We start from the raw sequence: 17,763 nt of genomic DNA on the forward strand, positions 1-17,763 counted from the left end.
ATGTAAGACTCGATGTATCCATTGGAACGAGATGCAAGTTGCAACAGCAATAAATGGGTTTCAGCCTCCATTACAATGTAACAGTCGGGCCGATACTCAGCCGCGGCATGATTTGGCGGGTGAAAAGTGGATCCGGAGAGAATGATCAGGTAATCTTTCGTACGGCACCAGACCCGACCCGGCCTGCCTTTTACCAGCTGGTAACTGTTGTAATCCCCGTAAAACGGACTGGAACTGAACAGAGAACTGCCATTGATCTTCTGCCCTTTTCCCTTTTCTCTTTTCCCCCTTTGAAACTTACTTTCTTCTTCCTCTTCATCGCTTAACTACTTAAGTAGTTTGTCAATCGCCACTCTTCCCCAATATCTAAAAGTAGTCTTTGCTACGAAGATCCCTTCCCCCTACATTACTCCTCCTCCTTCAACACACCCACACCCACATCCCCCCCTCCCCCTGATCCGGCCCCATACCAAGTCTTCCCGCGGCTAACTAAAGCCCGCACGTCTGATCTCATCGCCGCTTCCAGCTTCGACCTCAGTCGCTCACATGGCCACTCGGATTCCTTAGCATCGTCTCTTTTCCATCCCCCTCCCCGCCCTACCAACTGAGGGTCCTCTAAAGTGTGCTCCACCTTTCCCTTCCCTTCACTTGTTATTTTGGGTCCTCATTTTCTTTCTTCCTGTGTTTCGGGGCGTTCGTTCTTCAAACCATCCCTCGTCACTTCCATCCTCTCATTACCGGACGGGAACCTCGCTCGCTCCCTTCTCCGCTTTCTTATCCGGACCGCCTCTTGCCAATCTCACCGTCGATTCTAACCCGTCCTTATCCAGTCATCCAACCCTACTATTGTCGTCTTACACGTCGGTCCCCATTCTCGTTCGAGATGGGCAATTCTCAGGCGAAAGAGAGCCGGCCGCTTGCTTCGTCCAGTCGCCGCAGTCATCACCATGGCCCATACGGTGACCGCCACCATGGTGATGGTTCCAGGTCGAATCGGGGTAGCCGGCCCGATCTGTCCCTGCTCGGAATAGGCGGAAGTTCAGAGCGAGATCTGGCGACGCTCGAACATCGACGAGAAACAAGGCAGGAACGAGAGGCTCGCCGGCTAGAAAAAGAGCGGGTGGCTCGGCTCAAGGAGCGGGAGCGTAGTATGAGAGAAGAACATGTGGACGGTGGTTATCTGGTGACCCAGGGTGTCTATACGGGCCCAGAGGATTTCAACAAGGCTGTGGTGCGACAGCTAATGGTGAGCATGCCGCGCTGCCAAATCTGGCCTTGGAGAGCCCAGAGCCGATGCTGACTATTTCTCTATAGATCGAACGACGACTTGCGCCGTTTTGGAGAGGACTGAATGACTTCTCGGACTCGTGGACAGAGCACCAGCTTATGGCTGCGGCGCGTGGTCTTCCCATTCCCCCTCCCGATGAGATCCCCCCTGAGCTGGAATATAAGAACCCACCCAAGGCCGCGGAAGACGCAAAGGAGGCTTCAGATTCAGCCGCAGTGCAGTATTTGATGGTCCCCATAACGTCAAGATCGCAATCATACGGATCCGATGCTTCCCAGTCTTCCCCGCCCGCACATTCCCTCCCCTCCCCAACATCTCCTATCGCATCCGGCACATCGAGCTCACCACTGTTTAGAGCGCGAGCCAAGACTCTTGCGTCGATAACCACGCCGAAGCATGGAATCCAGTATGATGCGGCTTCGCGTGAAATGCAGTTGCCTCGTGACCCGTTTGTGAACGGACAACCCATTGAAGCATACCTATATAAGGACGCGGCGGAATGTCCTATCTGTTTTCTGTATTATCCTCCGTATCTCAATCGGACGAGGTGTTGCGACCAGCCAATATGTTCCGAATGTTTTGTTCAAATTAAACGTCCCGACCCTCATCCGCCGGAGCATGGGGACTCTAACCCGGATTCTGCTCCAGCTGAGGGTGGTGATCAAGCCGAAAGCCAAGACTGCCAGCTAGTGTCAGAACCATCGGCGTGTCCATTCTGTGTCCAGCCGGAGTTTGGGGTGACATATGCGCCCCCGCCGTTCCGGAGAGGGCTAGCGTACGCTTCTGATCCGAGCTCGCGCCCCAATGTGGCCTCTCCACTGTCTTCCACATCCTCCCTATCCTCCGGGAACACCCCCACCACCGGTCGTCGACGCGCGACCTCGTTATCTGCAAACGATCCAACTGTGATCACTACCGATAGGATTCGTCCCGACTGGGCTCAGAAGCTTGCCAATGCTCGAGCTCATGCGGCGCGGCGGTCGGCAGCAGCAACTGCCCTTCATACTGCGGCTTACTTGATGCACTCTAACGGCGCTGGGAATGATTCCCGGATTGGTCTGGGAAGAAGAAGTGTCATGCGGAGAAACGGCGCGCCCGAAGCTCAGAATTCCAACGCGCGCACCGGATCCCCGGCGCTGCAGGCGCTGGCGTTCCTCACGGATAGGCGTGGAGCCGGCCACGAAGCCGACTCGGCGGAAGAAGGGTCTGGTAACATTGCACCACCTCGCCAGAGCTCGAGGCGGAATCGCATAGATGATCTGGAAGAGATGATGATGATGGAGGCGATCCGACTAAGTCTAGCGAGCGAGGAAGAGCGGCGCAAGAGAGAGGAGAAAGAGGCCAAGAAAGAGGCCAAAAGAAAGGAGAAGGAAGCCAAGAAGGCGGAAAAGGTTGCGCGCAAAACCGGGCTCACCAGTAACAATGCGAGCAGCTCCGCCTTGGATGTGCCTCCGGATGCGCGGCTGGGTAGGGTTACCAGCAGTTCCTCTTCCATTGCGGCCGAGGAGCTTGTATCGGCCGGTAAGGGTAAGGAGGTAGACCGCTCTGAACCAGCTGGTGGCTCTGCCGCTGAATCCAGTGCTGCGGCCGAGGAAGTGCAGCCCGCGGCAGCATCGGCAAGCGCGGCCGACCAAGCGCCGAGTATGTCACCTCCATCAGTTGTCCAGTCGTCATCCAAAGATGTCACGAGGCCTTCGCATCTTCGGCATGTTTCCAGCGCATCGTCGTCGTTCTCCTCGCTGGTCGAATCGATGTCGGAAGACCATGCGGGCTCGGCCGAGGGAGCAGGCTCCTTTGCAGAGCCCCTTTACAATTTTCGCAGCTTGGCAGCCGTGATTGGGGATGAAGAAAAGGGCGATGAGGCACCCGAGCATGTTGAAGAGACCCCGTCCAGGCCGAATGTGGAGGGATCAGCCTCGCAGCCGGTGGCAGAGGCATCCGTTGCTGAACCCACAACCACCACCGAGGCTAAGGTACCCATGGAGGAGCAGCGCGACAGGCTGATGCCGAAAGAGCTGGAGACCCAATCCGTCGAAATTACGAGTGCCACACATGATACGGAGGCTACGTCGTGAAGCTGCCAACGCTACGTATTCAAAACCAAGGCGAGTTGGAAGGCCTGATGATGATACGCTCCTTTAACCCTTTGTGTTCCTTCTCCCCCCACCCTTTTATTTCTTCTTCTCCTTGATTTGTGATGACACTGGGACGCACATGGTATCTTTCCTTATATACATACAGTTGCATAGATTTCGTCTGAGCCACCATTCTCTGGGTTTTTCATTTTATTCTCTGTGCTGAGGGTTCATGCGCGTGAGTGAGTGAGATGATGCGCCTTTTTCTTTCCTATGTATGCGAGCGTGCGGGAGTTGAACTGGCGGATGTGGATGTCATTCAATCTATCAATCAATCGCTACTTGAGCATGTTGTTTTTTCGGGGCACCAGATTGCGATGGTGATTGGTAGCTGGAATGGGATAGATCGATTTAACTCAGTGTTGGAAATACTGCGGGGATGATTTGACCGAATCTGTCCCTCTTTTTGTTGGCTATCCTATACTTCTTGATCCCTTTTTATTCTTCTTTCTGTAGGCGATAGATATCTATTCATCTATCTACTAATGGCCAGTGACCCTGACGGAGGGGATCATCGGCGGGATCGGAAGTACGATCTCGTTTCAGCCACGCGACGGGCTCCACTGACCCTGGCAGGAAATGAGCCGACCAGCATCCTTTCATCTATTGACCAGCGTGCACTTCAATCTATTCAATCATTCTGTTGTTGTCCCAGGGAAATGGGCAACATACCAAGCATTGTCAACATGGAAGTACACGAACTTTCCCCTAATCACGACCACTACTGCTGCTGCTGCTGGGAAAAGGACGACATGTTTCTTGAAATCCTGGCCTGTCGAATGGATTAGCGCCTCAACAGGGTCCAGTTATATCCATCGGGCCTCCAGCGCATCTTCCACTTCTCGTCATCGCCGATCTTCCCTCGCGGCTTTGCCGGCTGCCTTTTCAGTCCCAGTCATCGGCTTCCCTTGAGTCTGCTGCTGCAAAGTCGCCTTGCACAGCCTATCCCAGGCATGACAGCAGGCCAAAGTCACTCCTAGATGCATATTTGCATCTTTCATGGGGCTAAAACGAGACAGGATGTTCGGAGGTTCACGAAAAAGGCAACAACAGGATGCCGAACGGACGCTATCGACCACTAGTATTCATCCCGAATTATGCTCAACCTTCAGTAGTTCAGCTCGCTTGGCGATTGACCTTTCATTTCACAAGGGCCCTGTTAAAGTTTTGAAGTCGATCAGAAGGCACCCACTCAGGTGCGATCTATCTATCCATCTCTCCTGTCTCTCTTTTTTTTTTCTCCCTCAGCTGTTTCCCCCCACCCCACTTTTCCTTCGATGACGCTCATTCATTCATGATGCATCATCGTCATTATCCACGGGTGGAGCTCATCCATGGTTCAGCTCGGATTTCCTGTTGCGCGTTCCTGAATCGAGGACAAGCCGGATTTATCTTTTCACATATCCACTTTTTCGGTCCCCCCTGATGATTAGTTAGTTGACACTAATTACTTCCTACTGGTCTTTTTTTCCTTGAATGTCTTGTTTTAGCGCCTGTTCAGGTTGGATTCGATTTTTTTTTCTTTTCCATTTTCCCTCTAGTTTTTTTTCGCCTCTACTCTTTTTCACAGCACTCTCTAGGGTTATCAGGCTTCGCACTCTTTCCCTTCCTAATCTCCTTCCCTCTTTATCCCCTTTCATTCTTTCCTACTATTGCTCTTCCCTTCTTTGTAGGAAAGTTACCCCGCCAGATCACTTGCGCGGATAGTTCGACCCTGCTCTCCCACGTTTTTGCTACTACTACTATTACTACCACCATCACCACCACCACAAGACTACTGCGCTCGGCCAAGAGACATGGCCATCCTCGACAGAGAAAACCGGCCCCGCGGCCTGCGAGTTCCATCCTTTGCTCGCAAAGGCTTCAAGCAGAAGTCCGCGGATTGTGTGCCGGACAAGGAGCCAGAGCCGGTACAAGCACCCGTGACGACGGTAATCCCACCGCGAACCGACTCGGTTCCTGATTATTCGGCTCCTGCTCCGCTGCCTGCCGCCGTGCAGCCACCATCATCCGCATTCAACGCCCCTATCCATCATCAAGATGACCTCCCACAACCTGCTCCGCCAGCAGGTAACTACACCCCCGCTCCCCGCGCTTATCAGGCCTATCGTCCTCCTGCTACTTCAGAGCCTGTGCAAAGCCCTCCGGCAAGGAAGGAAGTTCCATTACCTCCCTTACCTGCCATCCAACGCCCGGATGCCGAAGAGCCATTGGAAGACTTCATCCCAGAACCCGAGCCGGAATTGGACGACACTGGCGCACCTATCGAGCCTGTGTCCAGTGAAGAAAACAATGGCCCATGGACGCCTCCTGATATTGAGCCTGTCGCGGCACCGCTGAACAAATTGCACTTTGCCTGCTACCAGGACCATCGGTCCATGCCCCCTGCCAACAATGTCTGGCATGCTGTTCCCTGCATGGCCTGCCAGAAGTTCGACCGCGATGTTCGATACCGGTGTGTCTTTTGCTGCTTGCGCATCTGTACCGGCTGTTTCCAGACCCTGCAGACGATCCCACGTCGCTCGTTGGCACAGCTAATGGAGTCAATTCCTGCGGCCAAAGCCTGAGGCCATTCCATCCTGCTTCTTGATGTTCCTTTTCCCGCTTTTCACTCTTCTACATCAGCATGAAACGGTGCTGTTTCTTTTCATCCTGCCTCTCCTCTGTGGCAATTCCTGAATCCCGGTGACTGCTCCGAGCACTGCAGCAGTTGTCACCGGTGTACGCTTGATGGCTAATGGCGCATTGACTGATACCACCGAAATTTCTTTCCTATCAACTGCCTGGCGATGTTGCGTCCATCGTCTGTCTCTCAGCCCTCGACTTTTCCGTCATTCACTATATATGCGATCCCGATCCTGGCGATTGGGCCTGAATGGTACCCCATGTAATGTTAGGCATATGTTCTGCATGATACGATAATTATAGCTAGTCTAATTCTTCACAACCAACGATTGAGATAGAAATGTGTTACAAACACTCACATGGGTGGTTCCATAGCACGCCGGTCTCTATTACTATAAGTAGGCAAAGTCGTTAGTCATGATCCTCCTCCGTCACGCCGGGACATCCTTCCATCTCGGCGGTCTCGTAGCGGTATTTGCACCAGAAGCAGTAGTGGTGTTTTTCGCGGAGATATTGAACCAGCCGGCCCAGTCGCTCGCCTGGTTCCAGCGCATTGAATTCCTCTAGTTCCGGATCCTCTTCCTCTAGCTCTTGTTCGAGAATGGAGGACATCTCTCGACGGCCTCCGAGGGCCTCATGGTCCTCGGGGTCGAGCGTTGAGTCTTCATACTCGGGCAATCGTGGGTTCTGGAAAAAGGATGATGGCAGCGATGTCTGCAACATGTGGCGCGTCTGCACGGCGCGCTCCTTTTCTTGCCGCTCGCGCACCAGCCCCCGGTAGAGTATGTTGATCTGCAGTGTTGGTTTGACGGGCCTTTTGGCTTTCTTTGTAGTGGAGGCGGGGGTATCTGTCTGCGATTCTTCGCCATCCACATCCGGTGTCGCATGCGATTCTTGCTCCTCTGTCTCTCCTCCGTTGGTCTCGGTTGATGATGGTCCTATTTCCACTTCGCCCTCGGCCTCCGCATCTAAGCGTTCAGCCACCTTCTGCGCCGCATGGAACTGAGCCTCAAGCCGTCGTGTCTCGCGCTCCAACCGGACGCGATCGCGGTAATCGCCCTCTTCTTGCTTGACCTTCTTGGTTACTTCCGCGGCTTCTTCGAGGAACTTCCGCTTTCGCTCCGAGTCGAGACCGATTCCTCCTCGGTCCTCCTTGAAGATGAGATTGAGGGGCTCGGACCGGATTCGATGCTCGGGATCCTTGGTGTCCTTCTCACTCTCTTGCGGCGACGCGGCAGGTTTTCCAAGTACTTGGCCCGGCTTGAATCCCAGCTTGGCCATCATCTGAAACCCTTTGTTGGAAGGGTCAAGCGTGCTGGTTGATAAGGCGGCATCGCGGCGGGCAGCTTCTTGAGCGGCGCGTTCGGCTTTGGAGGGGACTTTGGCTCGCGCTTCGGCCTGCGATTGAGGGGGAAGGGTTAGTTAGGTGGAGCTGGAGCTGGAAAAGATATGCGCCTAAAAACCTACCTCACGTTGCTGACGCTTCTTCTTCTGCGCAAAAGTCTCCTTCTGCTGGGGCTCTTCGATAATCATGGACATGTAGTCCTCTTCTTCGTCGTCTTCGTCGGGTCGCCCGCGTGCGGGGGACTCGGAGTGAGGGGGAAGCGGAGGTGCCATTGCGGACGGGCCTGAGCGTGCGTCGGAGATAGAAGTAGAGCCGAAACTATGGATATTGGAGAGGGATATAATAGAGGAGAGTTATAGGGAGTCGAATGCGACTGGGATTGGGTTGTTAATTTGGGTCAGATAGACAATGTTGGTAAAGATGAACCGCGACGGGAAAAAAAACATGATGATTTGCGGGGATTTCGTCACATGCGGAGGCGCGGATTATCCCCTCCGGATTTACTTCCCAGTCCTCTTTCTTCTTCTTCACTTTCTCTTCCACTTCAACCCGATTGAGTTCACTTGATCACATCCCAAAAATAATGTCAAAAATGTCCCTAATTTCAGGGTCTTGCTCAGCCCAGCCAAGATCATTAGCTTCAATCCTTCAGTTGGCCCGTCAGGCCCCCGATTGACCAGCGGGACAACTGCCCAATCCCTAAGTACTGACCCTTAACAGCGCAATGGCACCAGTCCTCTGCCGTTTCACGTCATCTGCACAGCCTAGCTGCAGATTAGGTTTGACCCCCTTCTCAGTTGCGGCATCAGTGCCCGCTGATACTAGCCCCCACAGAGTGTTTCTCCCTTCGACTGTGGCTCGGAACGTGGGGGCGGGTTCCAAGTTCTTATGCCCAGAGTTAGTTGGCTGGCCTTGCTCATCTGGATGGCCAATACACTTCCCATACAATAGGATCCGTGGTGTTGGCAGGATTCTCCTCATTTCACCATGTCGAATCATCTCATGCGGAAGGAGGGCGCCTTGCCTGGCAACGTTTTCTCCACATCTGCGACCCTATTGTTCAGACCCTGGAGCCATTCCCGCGAGATATGTTCCTGCCGGGGTTGCTTTATAATGCCTGGGTTGTTCTTTCATTGATCAGAGCATGATATCTTGGGTTACAGTTCTCTCATTCGGTTTGAACCGTCCGTAGCCCCAAGGCTCGTTGCACAACATAAAATGATTCTCTTTCATTTGGCACCGTTCCTCTTCCTGTTTGGTCTTGTAGTATCTTCTCAGAACCCTACAGTCGACCTTGGCTACACAAAGTACAAAGGCAAATCTCTACCCAATGGTATTAGTCAGTGGCTGGGAATACGCTATGCCGCTGCACCTACTGGGTCTTTGCGGTTCTCTGCGCCTCGGGATCCTGACTCGGTAGAGGGCGTCCAAGATGCGTTCAAGGTATGATACTTCCTACAATAGGTTGGAAAAATGTATTGCGAGTCTGTGCTAATGTCAAGGGCGCAGCATGGCCCCCGGTGTGTTCCCACCAGCCAATATCCCACCCCCGCAGGCACGTCTGAAGATTGTCTCTTCCTCGATGTATACGCACCTAGCTCAGTGAAAGATATTACGAGACTGCCCGTTTTCGTTTGGATCCAAGGGGGTGGCTTCAATGCCAACTCCAGCCCCAACTTCAATGGAACAGGATTGATTGAAGCGGCCAACATGTCCATGGTTGTGGTCACCTTCAATTATCGAGTCGGTCCGTACGGCTTCCTCTCTGGATCCGAGGTGCTACAGGGAGGAAGTGTGAACAATGGCCTGAAGGATCAGATCAAGGTCCTGGAGTGGGTGCAAGAACATATCAGCAAGGTATGCGAACACTGGAAGAAGCCATCAAACTACTACTAACCGCAACCGCAGTTTGGAGGCGATCCCAGCCACGTTGTCATCGGCGGCGACAGCGCAGGCGCAGCGTCCATTACTCTCCATCTTTCAGCATACGGCGGCAAAGACGAGGGACTCTTCCACGCTGCTGCCGCAGAGTCCCAAAGCTTCGCCCCCATGTTGACCGTCAACCAAAGCCAATTCGCCTATAACAACCTGGTCATCCGCGCCGGCTGCGCAAGCGATCCAGACACTCTCGCCTGCCTCCGTCGACTAAACACCACAGAACTGCAGCGCGTCAACATCAACATACCCTTACCCACCGCCCAACAAGCACCTCTCTACATGTACGGCCCCGTCGTCGATGGCTCCCTCATCCCAGACTACACATACCGACTCTTTCAACAAGGCAAATACATCAAAGTCCCCGTAATCTTCGGCGACGACACCAATGAAGGAACGATCTTCGTCCCCAAAACAACATCAACCGTCGGCGAAGCTGACACCTTCATCCAAGACCAATTCCCCAACATCAACTTCACCCACCTAACCAAGCTGAACGACTGGTACCTCAACGAAAATCAAACCCGCGAGTTCCCCAATTCCTCGCCCTACTGGCGCCCCGCTAGCACCGCGTACGGTGAAATCAGATACATCTGTCCGGGGATCTACATGTCCTCTGTGTTCTCGGGTGCTGGTGTCAACAGCTGGAACTATCATTATGCCGTGCAGGACCCCGCCGCGGAGGCCTCAGGCAGAGGTGTCAGTCATACCGTGGAAGAGAATGCCATCTGGGGCCCGCAGTATGTGAGCGGCACGCCGCCGGCGTCGTATTTCACTACGAATGCGGGGATTGTGCCGGTCATGCAGGGCTACTGGACGAGTTTCATTAGGGTTTTTGATCCGAATCCGCTAAGGTACCCAGGGAGTCCGGAGTGGGAGACGTGGAATAATGGGCATGGAGCGGATTATCGGAGGATATTTTTGCGCACGAATGAGACGAGGATGGAGACGGTGTCGGAGGAGCAGAGAGAGAGGTGCGATTATTGGAGTAGTGTTGGACCGGACTTGTCGCAGTGATTACATTGTCTTCAATTGTTAATATGGGTGGTGGTGGTGAAGTTGCTGGTCTAGTATATATAGTATTAGTGTAAATTATACGTGTATTAAATAGATGCGGAAAGATGATATTGTATAAATCAAAACATTCTTTTTTGGCTGCCATTCCACGATCATCATTCCCAATGATCAAAGCAAGTAACTATAATCACGAATATATACATCTATATCAACTAGCTTCATCAGAATTACCAAAAGACCTGCCCGGCACACGCAGCTAGACCGAGCAGACTCGTCGACATGGACCCATGTGTTGAAAAATAATGCAACAAAAGAAAGAGAAGAAAAAGCGAAACAAGTGAGAAAGGCGGCTTTCCCACATAGAGCAGTAAAACAATGGATTCATGATAATGATTATCATAATCACCGCTTGCCCTGCCGCAATCTCTTCTCCCTTTCGTAAGCATTCGCCTCGCGACCCTCCTCGTTCTGCACCTCCGCCACAAGTCGCTTGTACTTGCGCTCGTACTCGGCATCGCGCTCCTTCTTCTCGCGGAGCTTCTCGCGCGCAATGAAGTTGGCATCCTTGCGAAGCTCGCGCATCGCTCCCTTGCGCTCGCGCTTGTATTCCGCCTTGAGGCGGTTGCTCTCGGCGCGCTCGCGGTCCGGGTCGTAGTGCTTGTCCGGGTTGAAGGACTCTTCGAACTTGGGGATGGCGGTTTTGATGGCCAGGGGCCGGTGGTTGTGCAGGAGGAGGGGTCGACGGGTGAGTTTAGCTTGGGATAGTTGGGTGGTAACCTTGTCCAGGGTGGATTGGATGGTGTCCCGCACTTGAGTGGGGATGAGCTTCTTGTTGCCCTTAAGGCTGCTGCGGAGGTGGTTGAGGACGTTCTGGACTGGAGTGAAGATCTCGTTGTAAGCGGATTTGCCGGTCCAGAGGTCGGAGGCGGTGCCGAGGAGGGTGACGAGGGTGGTGAGCAGGGATAGCTTGAGCTCTTCGGGGTTGGAAGGGGATTGGTCGGTCGTATCCCAGAAGCGGAGCTTGCGGGAGGAGATGGTGGTCTTAGAGGAGGAGAGGTTCAGGCGCAAAGAGGTTTGGGGGCTCCGGAGGGGAAAGGATCCAAGACTCTCACTGGCCTCTTTCGGGCTGAGGTGGCACAGCATGTTGAGGGTGTAGTTGATGAATTCCGGCATGTAGCGCTTGGAGATGGACTGGTATTGCAGGAGTAGGCTGGCTGCGTAGGTGCCGGCGGACGCATCGGCGAGAGAGTTGACGACGCCCTGGCCCAGGTAGCGCGAAATGCAAAGGTGTGCCGGGGTTGCGATGGCGTGGAAGTGGTCGGAGGTTGGGAAGGTGGTGGCAATGCCGGTGAGGATGACGAGGTCACCAGCACGGAGATTGAGCGGACGTTCGGTGGCAATCTGGCGGAGATGGGCGCGATAGGCCTGGCAGACGGTGTCGGGGTGAGTCTTCGCCAGGGAGTGGATGTGACGGAGGATGTTCTCCACGATGGCGAACGGAGGATGTTCCGGTAGATCGGCCATGTATCCAACGTGCTCGACGAGGATGCCTGCGAATCGGCCGAGCTTCATCTTGTTATCGGGGTGAAGCCGGGGATGGTGCAGGGCACGAATCCGCTGGATGACGACAGGGAGGTCCTGCATTGACACGTCTTTGATGATCTCCAGGAACTCGTCATGACTGCCGGGGCAGGGGTATGTGTATGCCAGGCCGTCAGTGGGCTCTTCGGTGCCGTTGGGAGCAGTTGAGGCATCGCCGGACTTGCTGTCAGGGAGCGTAAAGCCGTTGATCAACTCGTCCTCCTGGTCATCCTCAGGCTCCTCTTCGGACTCCTCCGCGGAATCCATCTCCAGATCGCTTTCATTGAAGGAGAGACTAGCATTGGACCTCGTTTCCACAAGGTCGTCGTCGATGATAAAATCGTCTTCATCTTCGACTCCCAGTTCAGGACGAGTGCTCGTCTCGGCCGTGGGCTGTTGCAGACCGAACGCCTTAGCATCGTCCGGTAACGACTCCTCATCGTCATCCTCGCTGCCTTCTTCCTCGTCACTTTCCTCTTCATCCTCCTCTTCCTCCTCGCTTGACTCCTCACCGCGCATTCGTCGGACACGCTCTTCTTCCAGCTTCTTCAACCGCTCCGCCTCTTCCGCCGCCTTCTCCTCTGCCGTCTTCGTCCGGTCTGTCGGTTGAGACCTCTTATCGAAAGTGAGCTGCTTCAGGCGCTGGTCATACTCCTGCTCGGTCTCGTTCTGTGACTTTCCGGCCAGCAGCGCCGCACGAGCGGGGTCCATCGAGGCGAAATCATCCTTTGGAGGCTCCGGTTTCGGGGGAGGCTTCACGCCTCTCAGCATATCGAAGAGATCGGGAAGACCTTTGTCGAGTTCCTCTCGGAGATCGTCGTCGTCTTCCTTGGCTTTCTGGCGCTCGGCTTTGTAGAACTTGGATTTGGCGATGACTTCTTTCATAACTTCGTGCTTCGACTTCTTGCGCCCTGGCTCTTCGCCTTCCTCATCGTCAAACACGATATCATCGTCTAGATCCTCCTCATCGGCAAACTCTCGCTTCCTCTTGCGAGGCAATTCCGAATCCGATTCTTCGTCCATGTCCAAATCGCCTTCGCGGAAGTCATCTCCGGGCATGCCTTCTCCAAATGACAGAGACTGGCCTTGATGTGTGAGTTGGAATTCTTCGTCGTCATCCTCCAGGTTGAACATCGACTCCTTGCGCAGTTTCTTCTGACTCTCACGGGCGAATCGCTCGGCAGCCCTCTCTTCGGGAGTCATTGTCGGATCATCCTCACCGAACCGGCGATCGAGGATTCCACCAACTTTGTTCTTGCGGTCCATTTCGCGCAAAAGAGTATGACGTCTCTGTATAGAAAGTACCCCGTCAGTGACACCCCACGTCGAAGGGTTTCCAACCTAGCTCACCTTTTCTTCACCAAGAGACTTGGTCACACCGGGCCTCGCATGGCCAAGCTTCGACTTAGGCCCGACATCGCGCGTGGTTACGTCAAACTTGGGGCGCGAAGTGGCCTTGATCTCGAACGGGTTGAAACGATCGCGAATGGCCTGCAGAGCGGATTCCCGCTTCATGCGATTTTGCGCGGACACACCAGTCTTCGCATTCTGACGCTTTTGTTTCTTGGACTGCTGAGGACCCAAGACTCCGCCGTCGCGGAGGGAGGCCTTGAGCTGTTTAAGCTGCGAAGGCGGCATGGCTGCGTGTTGAACGTCGATAAACAGCAGAAAGCGATGCTTGGGATCTCCACTGAATTTTTTGGCCGAAGAAAAAAGCGGGCTTACCGCCTCGGTGGGTCAGGTTCTGCCGGCACTATTGGGACTGCCGCGTGACTCCCCGCTTTTCCTCCGCTGCTGGACTTGCAACTATTATCTCATCGGCTGCCAGTGTTGTCGAGTTAAACCATGGGGTCTCATATGAGTGATCGTGTCGTGTGGTTATGTCTAGGTATGTGTTCGCCGACCTTGACATGGATGCCACAAAGCAAGAACTAATTGCGTCCAGGCGTCTCGCTGTTCTTCGCCGTGCGCGGGATTGTCACGGACCTCCGCCGAGTGCGCGAATTGACGGAAATCAAGCATGTTGAGAAGGAGGATAAGATGATCAGTGAGGGGACGGAGGATGGTACGTCGATGTGCACTATAGCGATGTATACGCTGGCTAATCTACTGGTACAGCATTGAACTTAGATACCTTGCTAAAGCTCTCCGATAGCACCAGCTATGATCTCCGTGCGGCGTATGACCGGCCTCGGACGTATTCAGTAGCGACCAGCTAATATAGGATTACAGGGCTCTGCGCATTATTGCTGAACGATCTACCAAGGGCGAAACACGAGATTTGCTTCTCAGAGACCTTGCAACCAGGAACAAACAACGGCGGGGCAAAGCACTGACTGCCATGCACTTTCTTGTTTCTAACCGCGCTCGTATGCATCAACTACCCAGCTTGCCTTGCTATGAGCTCCCCTTATGCTAATGAGTCTGTGCAGTCTCACGAACCTCCGTATGCAGCCGATTGAAAGACCCCGCCACCTACAACGCACTCATTGACTGCCTGTGCATCTTGACCGACGAACACGTCGAAGAAACAACAACCACGATCTCCCCCATCCTGCCAAAGACAAGACCTCCTGGTGAGAAGAAGGCACTTAGTATTTTGAACATCATTCTGCAAGAGAATGTACCTGCCGCATTAGAAGCCGGCATCGTGAGCCGCTGGCTAGTCAACTACCCGTTCCCGTGCGCCCTATCGGAGCCCTCCCGAAGACAGGATGTGGTGCTTCTCATGAAGACTTGGTGGATGGATGATACCGTGATGAGTGCTATCTTCGGTACCTTGTCTTCCCATCCCGAGGGAGCCAAGCAGCTGCGCAAGTACGGGTTGATGGGCAGCTTGATGGAAGAGAATGATCAGGATGACTACGATAGCGACGTGTGGATGGTGGATGGGGAAGATACGGCCGGGACTAGACGAATGCCTGGGCGGCGTCTTCGCACCGCTGAAGAACAAGCTGTTAGACGTCGCAGACGAGAAGCCATGGTCTTGAGCGATGGGGGACGTCCATTGGGGAACGATGACATTATACAGTTGCCTGTTTCCGAATGATGAACGATGCGCTACTTGGATGAGGGATCGATTAGCGATGATGGTTGCTTTGCATGTTCTTTATGATACCCTTGGTTTTGAGTATGAAAGTCGCCATATGTGTCGATGACGAGTACTATAGTTTAATATACAGCAAATATAAATCTACAAGCCCATCCATGCGCTCTTCGCAACGTGGTCTGCCTTCTTGCGGCTACTCTTTACCATACCCAGTGCCTTGAGCTCCGACAAAGCGCGGTAAAACAAGGCCATGGTAGTGCGTTCATCACAGGAATCGCCCTGTTCGCTTTCGAACACCGCATAGAATGCCTGCCAAAGGTCATAAACATTGACCAAGGACCCGGACTCCAGATACAACTGATACAGAATAGATGTGGCAGGCTGATTCGCGGACACCCTAGCAGCAGCCTCGGATTTCTCCGGGGAGTCTGAGATGAGGTAATCGAATGGATTAGACAAGGCCCGTTCCACTGCGAAGCGTGGCCGTGGCGAGAAGATCTCTTTCAGAGGGTTTCTCATGTCAAAGAGGAAGATCTCATGCAGGACGAGATCTTGCGGGGTCTCGAGAGTTTGCCCGAAATATGCTTCGAGCAGGGCGTGGAAACGGTCGATAATTTGGGTATACTCAACGTGCTCTTGGGGCAGCTTTGCTTTGCCTTTGCTGAGTTTCACCCGCTGCTGGACAACGGTTGTGGCGACGACGGAATGACGCTTGTCATAGGCGGTGCGAAGGGGTTCGGTGCCTTGATACGATTGTATTAAGGCGTCGAATTCGGTTTTGACCTGCTGTAGCTCGGGACGCTCTGCTAATGTACTAGGCAGGATATTTAATACTTCCCGGAAGGTGGTGGAATCTAGTGTCTTTGCAGATTGGAGGATGTCGGTCACCAATTGCGAGTCTTGGAGCTCTCCTGATAGTGCACGGATTGAGAGTTCTGATATGCTGGTCTTCTTGACGAGGCTGAATTTCTTCAGTAGCAGGTGCGTCAGTTTGACGCACTGAAAGAGATCGCGCATCTTCTGCTGTCCGTCTTTCAAGTGCTGCAGACATTGCTGGAAGAGAAATTCATCGTTTTCGAGCAAGTCACGCACTTGCTTGGCCGAGCCTTGCTCAATCAATTCTTCGCAATAACTGTTACGAGTTTAGTATAGCGAATCATGATGATGAGCAGCTGACTTACAATCGGAAAGAAGGAAGATTCCGGATCGCCTCGCACACAAGACCCTGTCGCATGCTCGGAACCACTTCGTCTGCAAGGAGCACCGCCAACGGGTTTGCGAAGAAATGTGACATGTACGCGTACTACAGGTGTAAGCTAAATGGGTTGACACACGATCATCTTGAACATACCTTGACCGTCCGACTGAAGGCCTCCGGCGTCTGGAAGGAATCATTGGATTTCTCGAACAAAACATTCGTAATGTTCCTCCCCAGCCATATCTTCCCATCCTGCTCTGCTTGTAACCTCCCATAGATGCGGTCAACGCAGTTGCTCGCTTCATGCATTTCGAAATATCTACCCCGTAACAAGGCGACAGTTGACCGCGGAAGTCTCCCCTCAAAGAGTTCCACGGACGTCGAGATGCCGAACAAGAGTGTGAATGGTATCCGATCAAGCCAGGAGCTGGACAATCAGCCGAAGCGCCACCCAAATTCAGGGATGGACTCACCTTAGTAGAGACAAGAGATCCGTAAGGATGCCCGGATCGAAGGCTTCACTGTCTCGAAATGCAAGAACCAACTTCTTTGTGCCTTTTCGCTTCACATAGTCGCCTAGCAAGTCAAGATCGTAACCGAGGAGTCTAGGGCCCTGTATTGGCATTCAGCGCATGCCCTGTTGTGTTGTTGGACTGTATATAGTCACCTCTCGGTCTGTAAGGGAAGATTGATAACCATCGTTCCCCTCCGTGTTCGTGATAGCAAATCGGATAATGTTCTTGAGGGTCGTTTTGAGGTTAGGCGCATCACCGGATTCCAGCACAATAGCTCCACCGTCTCCGGCAGTGGTGAATTGATCGTTGAGTCTGGCCAGCAGGCGAGCCAGCGATGAGACATTGGAACCCACGGTTACTAATGCCGCTGGAATACAGCCATCGTATCTGCAATTGTTTCAGGACATACAGTCAACCATCGGGAAGAATATGCGCGCTTACGTCTGAGGTGAAGTCGAGCGGACAAAGGACGAAACATTCGAAAGGACCTCGGAGTCGACATCATCTAGAATTTCCTAGCCCAAATATTAGACTTGTACCGCTATAACCTCCTCCAACCATATATCACCGACCTGAATCTTTGCCTCCTGGGTTGACCATAGTTGCTGGTATGTTTTATACCGCGCTTGGACGGACTGCTCGTCCTCCTCGCCGTTAAGGAGTGGTACGAAGGGATGTGCTTTCGATCCTTCTTTTTCTTCTTCCTTCTTCGGAGCTACCTTGCGGCGTTTCGAGGGACGTTCACCTGAGGCTTTGCTTTGGTCGGCGGGCGTGTAGATATACACACCCTTGGGTCCGTGAGTACGGGTTCGCGACAAGGGCATTGAGGAAACGGTACCTGACTGTTGGTGCCGTCTTTGGGCGCATTGGCTGCCTCCACCTCTAACGAGCCGAGATCCATGGTGAGCGGCGTCTAGCACAAGGAACAAGGAAGCTTATCGAGAGGAACAGCTTGCGGGCTAGAAAAAAGCATGGGACGAGTTGATTCATGGAGTGACTTTCTTTGCGGCGATCGAGCTCGCGGTGGCGCTAGTCCCGATTGGGATGAGATGGTTTTCCGCCGCGGAGCTGCCAT

The 17,763-nt window shown here is 53.4% G+C and overlaps 7 protein-coding genes across 7 annotated transcripts; 4 read left to right on the forward strand and 3 right to left on the reverse strand.

Annotated features, from left to right (window-relative positions):
- The first annotated feature begins 500 nt into the window (after window positions 1-500).
- On the forward strand, window positions 501-3,489 carry sip5 (Sip5p). The gene is made up of 3 exons (XM_025618944.1): window positions 501-620; window positions 831-1,246; window positions 1,315-3,489. Exons 2-3 carry the CDS (start codon window positions 884-886, stop codon window positions 3,361-3,363), a joined length of 2,412 nt encoding a protein of 803 aa, XP_025480883.1. The 5' UTR covers window positions 501-620; window positions 831-883; the 3' UTR covers window positions 3,364-3,489.
- A 1,288-nt stretch (window positions 3,490-4,777) lies between these two features.
- Window positions 4,778-6,387, forward strand: BO87DRAFT_28593 (uncharacterized protein). The gene has a single exon (XM_025618943.1). The coding sequence runs from the start codon at window positions 5,220-5,222 to the stop codon at window positions 5,988-5,990; it is 771 nt and encodes a 256-aa protein (XP_025480884.1). The 5' UTR covers window positions 4,778-5,219; the 3' UTR covers window positions 5,991-6,387.
- On the reverse strand, window positions 6,258-7,784 carry BO87DRAFT_375583 (putative G-patch domain protein; the record flags this gene model as incomplete). Its single annotated transcript, XM_025623083.1, has 3 exons — window positions 7,516-7,784; window positions 6,408-7,446; window positions 6,258-6,294 (listed from the first exon to the last, which is right to left on the reverse strand). Coding segments are annotated over exons 1-2 (1,133 nt in total), but the record flags the coding sequence as incomplete, so codon positions are not given.
- An 827-nt stretch (window positions 7,785-8,611) lies between these two features.
- BO87DRAFT_305681 (putative triacylglycerol lipase) lies at window positions 8,612-10,345 on the forward strand (the record flags this gene model as incomplete). The annotated part of the gene is made up of 3 exons (XM_025619331.1): window positions 8,612-8,836; window positions 8,903-9,250; window positions 9,302-10,345. 3 exons carry the CDS (start codon window positions 8,612-8,614, stop codon window positions 10,343-10,345), a joined length of 1,617 nt encoding a protein of 538 aa, XP_025480886.1.
- A 138-nt stretch (window positions 10,346-10,483) lies between these two features.
- Window positions 10,484-13,584, reverse strand: BO87DRAFT_375585 (snoRNA-binding rRNA-processing protein NOP14). The gene is made up of 2 exons (XM_025623084.1): window positions 13,277-13,584; window positions 10,484-13,216 (listed from the first exon to the last, which is right to left on the reverse strand). The coding sequence occupies exons 1-2, from the start codon at window positions 13,562-13,564 to the stop codon at window positions 10,748-10,750; spliced, it is 2,757 nt and encodes a 918-aa protein (XP_025480887.1). The 5' UTR covers window positions 13,565-13,584; the 3' UTR covers window positions 10,484-10,747.
- Window positions 13,585-13,734: 150 nt separating this feature from the next.
- BO87DRAFT_415075 (uncharacterized protein) lies at window positions 13,735-15,123 on the forward strand. Its single transcript, XM_025626667.1, has 5 exons — window positions 13,735-13,814; window positions 13,872-13,991; window positions 14,045-14,105; window positions 14,159-14,295; window positions 14,359-15,123. Exons 1-5 carry the CDS (start codon window positions 13,772-13,774, stop codon window positions 14,973-14,975), a joined length of 978 nt encoding a protein of 325 aa, XP_025480888.1. The 5' UTR covers window positions 13,735-13,771; the 3' UTR covers window positions 14,976-15,123.
- BO87DRAFT_332355 (putative origin recognition complex subunit 3) lies at window positions 15,038-17,637 on the reverse strand. The gene is made up of 8 exons (XM_025620362.1): window positions 17,527-17,637; window positions 17,261-17,476; window positions 17,130-17,203; window positions 16,841-17,075; window positions 16,647-16,786; window positions 16,327-16,600; window positions 16,157-16,278; window positions 15,038-16,107 (listed from the first exon to the last, which is right to left on the reverse strand). The coding sequence occupies exons 1-8, from the start codon at window positions 17,587-17,589 to the stop codon at window positions 15,120-15,122; spliced, it is 2,112 nt and encodes a 703-aa protein (XP_025480889.1). The 5' UTR covers window positions 17,590-17,637; the 3' UTR covers window positions 15,038-15,119.
- Between the last annotated feature and the right edge of the window lie 126 nt (window positions 17,638-17,763).

Source organism: Aspergillus neoniger (genome assembly GCF_003184625.1).
Source record: "Aspergillus neoniger CBS 115656 unplaced genomic scaffold BO87scaffold_12, whole genome shotgun sequence".
NCBI classification, from domain to species: domain Eukaryota; kingdom Fungi; phylum Ascomycota; class Eurotiomycetes; order Eurotiales; family Aspergillaceae; genus Aspergillus; species Aspergillus neoniger.

Excerpts from the sequence above, each read along its gene's own strand:
- BO87DRAFT_332355 (XM_025620362.1), bottom strand. The coding sequence starts at position 17,589 with ATGGATCTCGGCTCGTTAGAGGTGGAGGCAGCCAATGCGCCCAAAGAC. Across the intron at positions 16,601-16,646 it reads GATCTCTTGTCTCTACTAAG|CTCCTGGCTTGATCGGATAC; the intron begins GTGAGTCCATCC and ends CTGATTGTCCAG. Across the intron at positions 16,108-16,156 it reads AATCTTCCTTCTTTCCGATT|TTATTGCGAAGAATTGATTG; the intron begins GTAAGTCAGCTG and ends AACTCGTAACAG.
- BO87DRAFT_28593 (XM_025618943.1), top strand. The coding sequence starts at position 5,220 with ATGGCCATCCTCGACAGAGAAAACCGGCCCCGCGGCCTGCGAGTTCCA.
- BO87DRAFT_375585 (XM_025623084.1), bottom strand. The coding sequence starts at position 13,564 with ATGCCGCCTTCGCAGCTTAAACAGCTCAAGGCCTCCCTCCGCGACGGC. Across the intron at positions 13,217-13,276 it reads AGTCTCTTGGTGAAGAAAAG|AGACGTCATACTCTTTTGCG; the intron begins GTGAGCTAGGTT and ends CTTTCTATACAG.
- sip5 (XM_025618944.1), top strand. The coding sequence starts at position 884 with ATGGGCAATTCTCAGGCGAAAGAGAGCCGGCCGCTTGCTTCGTCCAGT. Across the intron at positions 1,247-1,314 it reads CTGTGGTGCGACAGCTAATG|ATCGAACGACGACTTGCGCC; the intron begins GTGAGCATGCCG and ends ATTTCTCTATAG.
- BO87DRAFT_415075 (XM_025626667.1), top strand. The coding sequence starts at position 13,772 with ATGGGGTCTCATATGAGTGATCGTGTCGTGTGGTTATGTCTAG. Across the intron at positions 13,992-14,044 it reads CAGTGAGGGGACGGAGGATG|CATTGAACTTAGATACCTTG; the intron begins GTACGTCGATGT and ends CTACTGGTACAG. Across the intron at positions 14,106-14,158 it reads AGCTATGATCTCCGTGCGGC|GGCTCTGCGCATTATTGCTG; the intron begins GTATGACCGGCC and ends ATAGGATTACAG.